General features: G+C 33.9%; 1 protein-coding gene across 6 annotated transcripts in view; it reads right to left on the reverse strand.

Moving 5' to 3' along the window:
- The window catches only part of LOC132495113 (sodium channel protein type 1 subunit alpha), an 86,237-nt gene that overhangs the window by 25,308 nt on the left and 48,510 nt on the right, over positions 1-12,419 (reverse strand). For all 6 annotated transcript variants that reach the window (XM_060106739.1, XM_060106737.1, XM_060106735.1 and 3 more), the window contains exons 17-18: positions 2,591-2,711; positions 656-810 (exon numbers count right to left, since the gene is read on the reverse strand). In XM_060106739.1, the coding sequence (XP_059962722.1) occupies positions 656-810; positions 2,591-2,711 (276 nt within the window). The remainder of the gene's footprint in view (positions 1-655; positions 811-2,590; positions 2,712-12,419) is intronic.

Below are 12,419 nucleotides of genomic sequence, written 5' to 3' on the forward strand. Positions count from 1 at the left end.
GGACAGAGAAGTGGTTCCTAAGGACTTTCTGACTGTCCATAAAGAGATAATAATATCATTCATAAACAAAATTCATCAGAACTTAGAAGTTATATATACCCAATCACAGGACTTTACTGTAGTTGCCATGCTTACTTTCTTGTTAAAATATGAGTAATTAAATACTCATGTTCTTTGGTTATAATGAATAAACTAGAGGGACAAATTTGGGGGGGTACTTAATAATAAGCAAAAATTAATAAATAGCTTGTTAGAAGTATATGTATACCTAATAAAAGTAAATCCAGAACTGCATAGTTATACATTGTATATAGTCTGTAAGAATGAAGTGGGGTAATTAAAGATGCACTGGAGATGGGTAGAAGGGTGGGTGGGTGGGTATATGGGTGGATGGGTGTATGGATGGATGGGTGTATGGATGGATGGATATAGCGATGCATGTATGTTTAAGGAAGAAGACATAAATGGAGATAACAGTTTGGGGGTTATCAAACAGAGGTGATGGCTGATTCCACGGAAATGGATGTAGAATGAGGGTTCAGGAAAAATAATGCATTGGATAATAAAACAATGCTACAGAAAGGATTAATAAGTCATCAGTATTAGGTGATTCTAAGACTTGGCATTATAGCACCTTTGCTTAATATTCACTCACCAGAGCACCACTACTAAGGAGAATCATGAAAACAATGAAGGTCTCAAACCAGTTATGTTCAACTATTCGGAAACACGTTCTTCTCAGGTTCCACCATTGTTTTCCTCTCCCTTCCTCCACACTAATTTGACAACATTTGAATCTTTGTACACAGCCTGCAAGTATAATGTTCAAACAGGAGTAGGTAAATAACTTCTGCTGCTTCAATGATGTCCCGGATTCACCTTCTCATTGCTACTGCCATCTCTATCTTGCTAGGATAACTCTCTAAGCCTGGAGTATAAGAGCACATCTATTAGCAGAGTGAAGTTGTGAAAATTATTCAGCCTCTTTAAACGGTTCCCTGGATAATACCTGTTTTTTCTGACCCAACTGCTATTATCCAAGAAAGAACGTTGTAAAGTACAAGTACATGTTAAGCTTTGCCTTGTACTATATCATCCTATTGCACTTCGTTGAAGTCACTCTAGGAAAGGACTTCAAAGTGAAATTAATAATAAGCAGAAAATGTCCCTTTTAAAGAGGATGCAGAGTAATAATATTGTTCTCACCCAACAATGCTGTTTATCACTGTTTAGGTTCTCTTATGGTGCTCCTAGAAGAGTTTATATAATTTTCAAGATGAATTTAGTCCACTAAAATGTGATTTGCATAGTCCTGCTTTGATTTGGTGTTGCCTTCCCTATACTGCTTTCACTCACTCTAACAAGAATTAAATCAATAGGAACCATAATGGAAAAGAATATAAAAAAGAATGTATATATATAAAGCTGAATCACTTTGTTGTACAGCAGAAATTAATACAACATTGTAAATCAACTATACTCCAATAAAAAAATAAAATTAAAAAAATAATTAAATCAAGAGAAATTTGTGAGCACCTTTGTAATCACCATAGAGGATATTTAAAAAAAAAAAAAGAAAAGAGAAAAAATGTAAAAAGGTACAGAACATGGACTTGCCCCCAGAAAACCTACAATCTGGTTTTTTAAGAACAGATATAAACAAAAGAACCCTGCCTCAAGTCAAAAAAAAATCAGGTATGCTTGAAGAAAAGGGAGAAAGGAGGGGAAGGGAAAGAAGGGAAGGAAGGAAGAAAGCCAGTAAAGATACATATAACAGTTCAAAAGAGAAAGAGAAGAACCCTCATAAGATAATACATGATTAGTTATCAGGTGAATTAAAGTGTATCTTTATTTATAGCTGTTCAGAGGAATAAGAAGTTTTTTCCACCATGGTTGGATGAAGGTAGTTCTGAGGACTTTGAGTGATGTGTATAATTTATACAGGAAAAGATGGAGAAGATATATATCAGGCCTATGAGGAAAAAAAATCACAAAATAGAGAATATGCAAATATATTCATATCTTCAAAACTCAAATTCCCAAGAAACTCAGACCATGGGAAATACTAATCATGGAGAAAACAAAGCTCTTAGACTTATTGTCCATATTGTGCCAGGCTAAACTAGATACTGTGCAGGAATCAGGTATTGGGCAGTGCTTATTTCCTGTTTCACCCAGCAAGCACTGGAAAATAATGATTTTGTTAAAAAAATACATTTGAGCATTTGCAACTCATTTGACTTTAATGGCTAAAAAATTATTTCTAAAGTAAATTTTGTGTATGAGAATTTTGACTAGTGTTTAAGATGCCAACTTATTGTGAAATCACCATTTTATTTGAAATATTATAAATTAGTCATTAGTTTTGATTACATTAAAATATTTTTCCTCCATGTTCATGGTCCCTTACACATAATAGGCAGATATAACCAAAACATAACGTGAGATTTTAAATCTGTTGGCATATAAGAGGTAAGTGAAATAAATGGACTACAAAGTTCTATTCTGAGTGGTCCATTTTGGGTGATGAACAGCTAAAAAAAACTGCACTCTATAAAGGGAAGATTAACATGAAGATCATGTTCTTTACCTTCAGTGAAACAGGCTTCAGGTTCAAGGGTTTCCTCAGGTTCCACTACAGGCTGTTCCTCGGCAGGTGCTCCAATGTCTACAGTGCTGCCTTCGGATGAGCTACTGCTTTCATTAAGTTTCTGAGCATGAGATGGACATAAAAAGTAAATCACTTTAATTATGGTACCTAAGAAATAGCCTAGCAAGAAAGGATTAGTACAATGAACTGATTCTGGATTCTCCTTGAAATGAAGAGATTTTAAGATTAGAGCAAAAAAATGATTGAATAAGAAGGGGAAATAAGGAAATCATCTATGGTAACTCCTTTACCATAATTTGCAATGTATGAAGTCAGACTGCTATGTTATGAAGTTACAAACGGCCATCAGAAACATTTACTAAGCAAACCACTGTCCTATGAATTAGAGAAGCCCCAGAGGGAGGGGTGGGAGAGGGGAAGTTAGTGATAATCATTATCACTTTACAAGTGATAAAATTAAGGTTTAGACAGGTTAAGTAACTTGCCTAATGTCATATAACCAACAAGTGAGAAAGCCAAGATTTGATAGAATTATTCCTGAGCCCAAAGCCCATGCTCTGATTTCTGTGTAACCACACTGTTTCTGAAATAAAAGAAACAGTGTATTCACATGCTTATAATTCTTCCAACAATTTAAAAGTGGAAATAATCCATAGAAAAACTATCAAGATGAGTCTAACAGATGAAGAGAATCTACCATTCAATCTTGAAGTGAAACACAAAAACAAAAACAAAGGCACCTTGTTTATAACATAAACCAATAATGGAATTTTACATAATACATATATTCAGTGTCTTCATGAAAATTATTTCATCAGATGCAAAAAACTAACTTTTGGGTATGTGTAGACATGAGTTCTATTTAATCTTTGTTTACAGTAATTATGCCAAATGAATTATATACTTGTTATAAAGCAAATGTCATAATAGTAACTTAAGCACAAGCAATAATAAAACATTTTGGTATAATATTACTTTAACTCACAGAGAAATTTTTAAAAAATACTGTTTGAAAAGTCTTTAACATTTCTGGACAAATCCAGCTTTTGCTTATCACAGTTCTTCACACATAGTGCTAAATATCAGGCTCCATATCAAACTTTGTATCCATTACTAAATATCATTACTGGTAACCCAGATTTCAGTTTTCCAATTAGCAACTGTGAGTACTGATGTGAACCTAAAATAATATAAAATTAATTTGTTTATGTCTACTTATTGCCTCCCTAAATATCCTCCCCTGATGTGGCTTGCCTAGATGATGATAAAATAAATTGATACCTTTTTTAATGTATAGTTACTCCAGGTCTTACTGGGTCAGACTTTCTCCAGATGAGAGCTGTTGCCAATATAACCAACTTTATTCTTAAGAATATTCTTTAAAATTATCTATTCTTGTCTTATAACCCAACTTTGTAATATGTTACCAGTTACTCTACTTCTAAGCATATTTTCCCTTTAATGCATACAGTTGGGAATCAATCTACATTTTTGAAATTTTAAAAGGATATAAAAGATGATTAAATGCCCATTATTAGTACTCAGTTGGAAGATGTGCTCCTGGAAAGTTCCCAGGTATAGACAAGTGATCCTCTAGATGTTTACAAATTAATTTCCAAACACATCTTAAGCAATGTAAGTATATTCCATGATCTGCCTGGACTATGGCAGGAAAGTAGAAGTGTGCCTAGTGTCACTTAAACTCAGCATGCTGTTAATTAAAGACGTCTTTTTTTTTTTTTTCCTATCCTAAACCTACTTTTTAAACCAAGTTCCTGATTCCGATTCTTTGCAATATCATTCTTTCAGCACCTAGACTCAAATCTCCTTGTCTTATTCATTTCAAATATTGACAGTAAAGTCATTTAATTCTACCTTTGAAATAACTCTTCTCTCAGTTTCATCTTCCAAATTCTTATGAACTCTCTGTTGACTACTGTCACATTTTTTTGGCAGCTATAAATAATAAGTTCATCCTTATTCTCGCCTCACCTAATTCTAGACCTTTGTGGAACACAAAGCCTGACTTATCCTACATGCCCAATAAATATTTGGTAAATGAATGAATACCTCTGTTTCAGATATTACTACCAAATGAAATTTCTGTCTCCAACTTAGCTTTCTAACCAAATTTCCCAAATATATCTTTCACAGAAGCTGTCCTTTAGTCAAGGTGAACTTCTTAATGTTCTCTGGCTTTTGCTTATAGTGGCTTTTGCCCATCATTGTGGAAGAAGAATACTCTCTCATCTTCACCACTTTATCGGCACAATTCTTTTGGCACATACTTCTTTTTATTTAGCCCACCTCCATACTAACTGACTTACCAAGCTAACGATGCTTGGCATTTTCTCTGTAGAACACAATGACTGATGCCGGTGGTGTGCTGATATTTTCTCAGGAGGTGGGCTACACTCTAGTACACCTGTGCATCTCTTCTTCCACCTGGTGAGTTGTGTACTTATCAAAAATAAGTTTTGTTTGTGTTCAAATCAACCTGTACTATTGTAAATTAATGTAACTACAGAATTTACTCTTGCATTTGATAAAATGAGTTTGAAAACAAAGTTAGTTATTGTATTCATAAAAACTAAGTTGAAATCATTGCATAAACTTAATAAAGACAAATCTCTCATACATATACAAACACATTAAAAAACATTGTAAAATTAGGCGTGAATAATTATTTTTAAAAAGGGGTATCTAGGGACTTCCCTGGTGGTCTAGTGGGGGGCACAGGTTCAATCCCTGGTTGTGGAGCTAAGATCCCGCATGCCATGGGCGTGGCCAAAAAATGGGGGGGGGGATGTATCTGGGATATAAATTTCTGGAAGGATGCTAAATTCAGGTTGCCTTATAAGGTTCTTTAAAATCTTTGTCCTCTTTGAAAAACCTAAACTGGACTCATAGATGATGAATTACAGGTGTGGCTCATGCTAAAGTGATGATGCAGAACTGCAAACAATGAACCCAGACTGGAACAAGAAGCCCAAAGGCACATTTTAATGTAAGTATGTATCAATTTTCAAAATGAAGCAGTTTAATGTTTGGGATTGGAAGGAGTTTGTATACATTTCAGGAATGGGACATGATTACAGGTTCGAGTTTTAAATTTAGTATTCCTATCTGGTTTAAATAACTCCCTAAAGCAACATTTTGCAAAAGAAGCCTGGTAAACCACATCCTTGCTGACCCTCTTGATAGACCCTGATTCTCACACTAGTGAGGGAAACCTGCCCCACCTTTGTCATACTGACATCAGATAAAATGACAAGTGAATGTTAGAAAGACCAAACCACAGGCAAGTAGGCTCAGGCCAGTTAAAATACTCTAGATAAATTATGCTAACCAGAGAAAAAAGTTACTGTTTTTTCTATAAGTCCATACATAATGTAAACAAATAGCATTAGTATGAAAAAGAAAAAAAAAACACACAAAATGAAATAGATACAGAAGTGACTGAGCTGAAATGTGCCTAGGCAATGCACGGGAGGCAACAAGCATTTTGACTGATGAGCTAAATAAAGAACATTAATAAGTAAATTTAAAATTGAATAATTAATGTATTAAATAAAATAGATTAAAATACATAAAAAATTAATAAATTGAACTCTAGCTTATTGAGTCATTGGCATCATCTTAGGATTCTGCTGACAACACTAAAGTTTGTGTGTTTTATTGATTTTTTTCCCCTAAGAACCATGTGCTATACTAATATCATCTGCTACATTGATAATTCATTAATTTCTCTTTATTTATGTTCCCTTTGTTTTGTTGTTCTTTTTCTAATTTCTCAAACTAAGTTCTGTGTCATGTTCTTTCATCCTTTCTTGATCATCCTTGTTAATAGTAAGACATTCAATGACTGCTTGGTCCAATTTCATAGATTTTGGAAGAAAAAGTTCTTACTGTTTGGGAGGACATTTTTAATTTTTCAAGTGGTTATATTTTTTCTATCATTTTATTATTAATTTCTCATTTGACTGCATTGTGATTAGCTAATAACCCTATATGATATCTTCTATCTTGAATTTATTGGTATAATAGCCCTACAATGTCTGCTTGTTTGAATTTATTGAGACTTACTTTGAAATTTGTATAAAATATATCAATACCATGGGCCACTGAAAATAAGAATTCTCTGTACATATAATTTTTGAGATAACATACATTTATAACATTTTTGCTATTTATATTACTCAAATTATCAGTGTCCTTATTTAATTTTTCTTTGATTCATCACAGACTAAAAGAATGGTATTAAAACTCTCACAACCAATATACTTTTATCAATATATTCTTATATTTCTCATTGTTGAAATCAAAGATGATGCGGTTCTGAGTTCTTTATTTGGTTGGAGTAATAACACTATTACTCAAAAAGGGAAGAATTTTTAGATGTATGGAAAGAGTCCATCTCTATATTAGCACATGAGATATGAATTCAGATAAAATACTAAATAAATTGGATAACAGCAAAACTAAAACATTCTCAAATAAGTACATGTATTGATTTAAAAACCAATAAGGACAGTTAATTTTTCCTTTTTTTGTTCTTACATTGAAATATAATTTTATTTTGAAATTCACCATTCACATAATAAAGCAATTGGTTCTCATGGTCTTTGAGATTAATAGACTATTTAAATATCCATTTTAATGTCTATTAAGTCATTAATCAACCTTTAATTTACTAATTTCCAAATGAGCTAGTTCATTTAAAAATATGTATATTTTCACATGTAACTCTCAATAGCTCAATTTCTGTAAGGACTTATATTGTCCATGTATTTTTGGCAGGCTGACAATAAGTGAGCAGAGAGAATGCAGGAACCACAGTGTATCTGAAGCATCCACTTTGCCTTGTACATCAGGGCATTCAATAACCACTTAATAACTACAACCCTGATGGGAAGAGCATTTTTCCTCCTCAATGGATTTATGCAACATTTCATGCTTTTTAAAAATGTTCTGTACTATAGTAAATGATTTTGACCTTGAGGGTGAAGCAAAACAAAGGAAAGCAAATACTACACTCCACAATATTTCTTTGAGTAAGTGATTAAATGGTTTTTTTTGTTGTTGTTCTCGACTTGATCTTAGGATGTTTATACTTTTATTTCAGACTTGGTTTGTTACAGGAAGCTTATTTATAGAGTTTACTAGAAGTTCAATTTATAATGTGATAAAAATATTTAAAAATAAATCTGGAATTTAAGGGTTAAAAGGATACAGAATATGTGTGTATATATGTGTATACACATATACATTTTTTATTTCTGAAAAAATACATATTTTAAAAGCTACGCATATACTATTTTAAAGGTGGAAATTTTACTGTTATATATATATATATATATATACATATTAACATATATATTTAAGATATATATATCTTAAATCATACATAGTTGAGATGCCAACGACCTTAAAAATATTAGTATTAATATTTCATTGTATACACTGTGCATTAGTAAATATTTCTAGTGTACACTAAGCATATTAAAAATTAAAATGACTTCTATTAAAAACTCTCAGCAAGGCAAAAATATAATATCAAAGGAACAGACTCTGTACTGAGATTTAGCATTTCCACAGAGCACTTAGAAAAGTCAAATATTAACTCATTAATTCCCATATCATCCCTACAACTCAGATGATTTCTTCATCGAGCTTTACATTGGAATGACAATCTTTGGTGGATTATTCATATTTAATAAATATAAAATTTTCTTATTAGTTGTGAAATCTACTGTTATTCAAACACTTGCCTAAGGTAGGGGTAAAGGTGAAGAAATACAGCTCTGATATACTCTGAATTCTGCTTTAAAGTATGTCAAAAGTGAATTTTTATATAGATGATTAGCTATAAAGGAACAAAGGAGGTATAACCTCTCATCACATAATGGGCCAAGAGAAAATTATTGCAATTGCAAATGAATTAGAAGCAAAAAATTGCAAAATTGCATTTATAATTCCCAAGCTAGAAAGCAAAATTGTAAACCAAATAATTTCCATTGTTAAATTTATTTTGCTGAATGAGTGCAGAATCTCTAATATTCTTTTGACATTAATTTTTAATGTTAAATGATAACATATTTAACAAATATTTTTAAAGTGTCTACTGGATAGGGGAACTGTATAACTACAGTGAAAGGGTGCAGAGTTCTCTTTTGAGTCAGACAAGCTTGGGTTTGAATCACAACGACTGGTTTTATGGACTTTAGGCAATTATCTTGACCTCCATAAGCTGAAGTTTCTAATTTGTAGAATGATCCCTACTTTACATGGTTGTCATAAGGATTGAACAAGATAACACGTGGAATATGTCATTTGCTTACTGGATACATGGCAACAATTTCCGTAACAGTTATAGTTTGTAATATGTGTAATTGCTGATATTTGATCTTTTCAGCTAAAAAATATTAGGATATGCTAAACATCAAAATTAGGACCTGAAAAAATAAAATAGTGAATATAATAGGCCCAGTACCTAATGGGCTCAAAATAAGACAAGACAAGCAACAACTGCTACACACTATGATAGGGTAGGTATAGGGTATTTTGAGAGCACCACCTAACTCAGTCTAAGAAGAACAGGGTAGAAAAAAGTGACATTTGGGGCCAGAAGGATGAGTTGGGGTGGGAGTGAGTCAGGTGAAGAAATATGGGGTAAGAGAATATCCCAGATAGAGGGAACAGGAATGAAGATCAGAACCTGATAAAGCATGAGGAGTTTTAGGAAACAAAAGATCAGTGTAGTTGGCTGGGGAGGGGTGGGAAGTACTATTACATGAGGCTGGAAAGGTCAGTAATGGTCACTTTTGCATGGACTTGTAGGCCATGTTAAGAAGTATAGATTGGGAGCAATGGGCAGCTCCTGAAAGGTTAGAAAGCCTAGAGAGCTATGGCCAGATTTACCTTTTAGAAAGACCACTTATCATTATGTGGGAACTGGACTAGTGAGGAGAATATGAATGTGGGGGCCCTTTTTGGAGGCTGTAGCAGTAAAACTGAGAGATGATGGAGGTCTGACATCGGGTGGAGGTGGTGGGGATGCAGAGTAGATAAAGACAAGGTAACATTGGTTGTACCTGGTGATCAATTAGGTGTAATAAGGGAGAGGGAGTTTGGGTATCCGTTGGCTAGATGGTAGTACTCTTCATGGAGAGTAGTTGCCATCTCACAGGGATCATGGTCCTGAGGATCTATACAGCTCAAAACAAGGAAATAGGCAAGGGCTAAAGGGACACTCCTAGTCAATACCCGGATGGGACTCTACAAAGTGTTCCCTGAGCATCTGTCAGGCAATGATACGAAAATTCTGACTGTTTTCTTTTCTCCTCCATCTTCCTTCCTCCCTGCCCTCTCCCCAGGGAGGAGAAGCTTTATTAAAGATTAAGCTGCTAACTTAATTTGACTTAGGAATAGGCTTGCTTAGCTTATTCTATCTGTACACTTTCAAAAAATATAACTGATAAAAATGTATTCGGGAAAAGTAAGATTAACTTACATGATGCCAATTAACATTGATCAAGCACCTCATTTGTGCCAGGTACAGTGCTAGTTACTAGAAGTACAAAGGTATATATGACCACAGTTCTTGTTCTCAAGTTGCTCACAAGATTAGTAAGTAGGATAGACAGAGATACACAACAGAGAAATAGAGTGCAATATAGACATTTCATGTTATGCAGGTAGTAATTCCACTTAGGGGAATCTCAGAGCCTTGCCCAGAATAAGAATTGCTAGGTATCATGAGCAACAAACAACAATATGTTTGAGTGAATAAACTGACAGTGTCTTGAAAGACAACTCAAAGTTCCTTTTTTTGTTTTGCTAGATTTTGCAGAGAATGACAGGGATAAGAAGAGAATTTCTAATAAGAAATTATGGAGTCAAAAGGTATAAACTTCATGGAACTATGTGATTAGAACCGAAATAAGTCAAGAGATATTAGACTGAAATAGGTGAAATAGATTTTCTCAAGACCATCAAGTTGCTCATGATAAAGACTGCCCTTCTCCCCGCCATGGAAATGTGTTTCAGATGGTACTTCTATTGATATTGGTGAAATAATAGGATGAGGAGTGGGGGGGATGGTCAAGATTGGAAACAGATTTAGGAGATAAAATCTACAGGATTTGGCAGTAAATTTGATGAGGGGCTTCCAGTTAGAGAAGTTGAGAAGGACTTCAGGCTTCTTGTAAGCTATTTGAGAAGGAGACCATATGGTTGGGAGGAAAGTAGCTTGGACTTTTGTAAGCCAGGGAATGACGACTCTTAAAGAATTAGGAAATGATGCAGATATCAAGTAAAATAGGGCCACTGAACTTGGCAATTAAGAGAACACTGGTGATTTTTGAGAGAGAAAAGTAAAGGTGGAAACCAGAGATGATGCTTTAAGATGACTGAGCAGTGGAAATGGGAGACAGCAAGCACGTTATCTTTGAAAGAAGATCAGCAATGAATTCAAGGAAGAAATTACAAAAGAAACTTAAGAAAGAGATAAAATCAAAGGAATAACTTTTAAAATTTACATGATTTTATTTTATTTTAGAATGAGAGAGTCTTGACCATTTAAACAAGCTTGTGGTAAGGGCTTAGAGAGAAGAAGAAACTGTAATACAAGATGGAGGCAAAACCTGCCGTATCAGAGACCATGAGGTAAAGAGACAGTATAGATAAAAAAGTGTGGAGGCATATATACCTATCTCCCAGTAGATTCTTTTTTTTTATGTCTACCAGTTTATTAAAAGATATGATAAAGGATACAGATGAAAAACCAGATAAAGAAATACATAGGGCAGGGTCTGGGAGGGTCCTGAGCATAGGAGCTTCCATCCCCATGGAGTTGAGGTGCGTCACCCTCCTGGTCCCAGTAGATTCTTAATATCCCCAGATATGTTGTCTGACATTTTTCTACAGGGAAAATTGTTATCATGATGTTTGTAAACTTGGATATTTGCAAAAGTCTTGTTATATATCCATTTGATTCAAGATTAATCAATGACTTCCTATTCTTATTTCTTTATTTAACACACATTTACTTACTATATGCTAGGCACTGTGATGGATGTGGGCCATACTGTGTTATATGAAATAAGCTTAATTCCTGTTCTTATGCACATTTTAAAACTGACTATTGTTTACATAAGGCATTCACTGTAGACCTTTATGTGGTAGCACAAATTTAATTTGCTGATATTCAGCAATGTACAACAGGTTGAAAATTATCATGTGTTCTTCAATCTATATCATGTACAGTAAAGATAAAAGTATTAAATGAGAAAATATCGGCAAAGCAGTAAGTAAATATTATTTTAACACAGGTAATATCATTGGGAGGACAAATGGGATCTAGAATTAACTATTCATTACACATTTATTCATTCATTTAATAAACATTTTTTATGTGCTGCGGACTTAAGGTGAGTAAGACATGGTTGGTGTTTTCCCTGTTCTCAAAGACTTCATAAGCTAATGATGTAACCATAGAAGTGCTTCCTAATTATTTGGAAGATTCTTATAGGTAGAATTAAACTCAGAAGGTTATCTTCCTAAAGCACAACTTTGAGTAGCCATAGTTTCTAAGAATAAGCACTCTGTAATTAGGAGAACTCCACAGGTCAGAAGCAGATCAGTCTAAATTACAGGCCAGCAGAGGAGGGAAAGGTCCCTCTAGGACTGAGGGAGACTGAGATTCTCCTGGCTATACCATTAACCTGTGCCCAGTGATGAGGGCTTGGTAGTCAACACCAACTCTACAGTGGATACCTATTCTTAGGTCTTCAATAAACAGTGTCAT

The sequence above is a fragment of the Mesoplodon densirostris genome, chromosome 8, assembly GCF_025265405.1.
Source record: "Mesoplodon densirostris isolate mMesDen1 chromosome 8, mMesDen1 primary haplotype, whole genome shotgun sequence".
Lineage (NCBI taxonomy): Eukaryota > Metazoa > Chordata > Mammalia > Artiodactyla > Ziphiidae > Mesoplodon > Mesoplodon densirostris.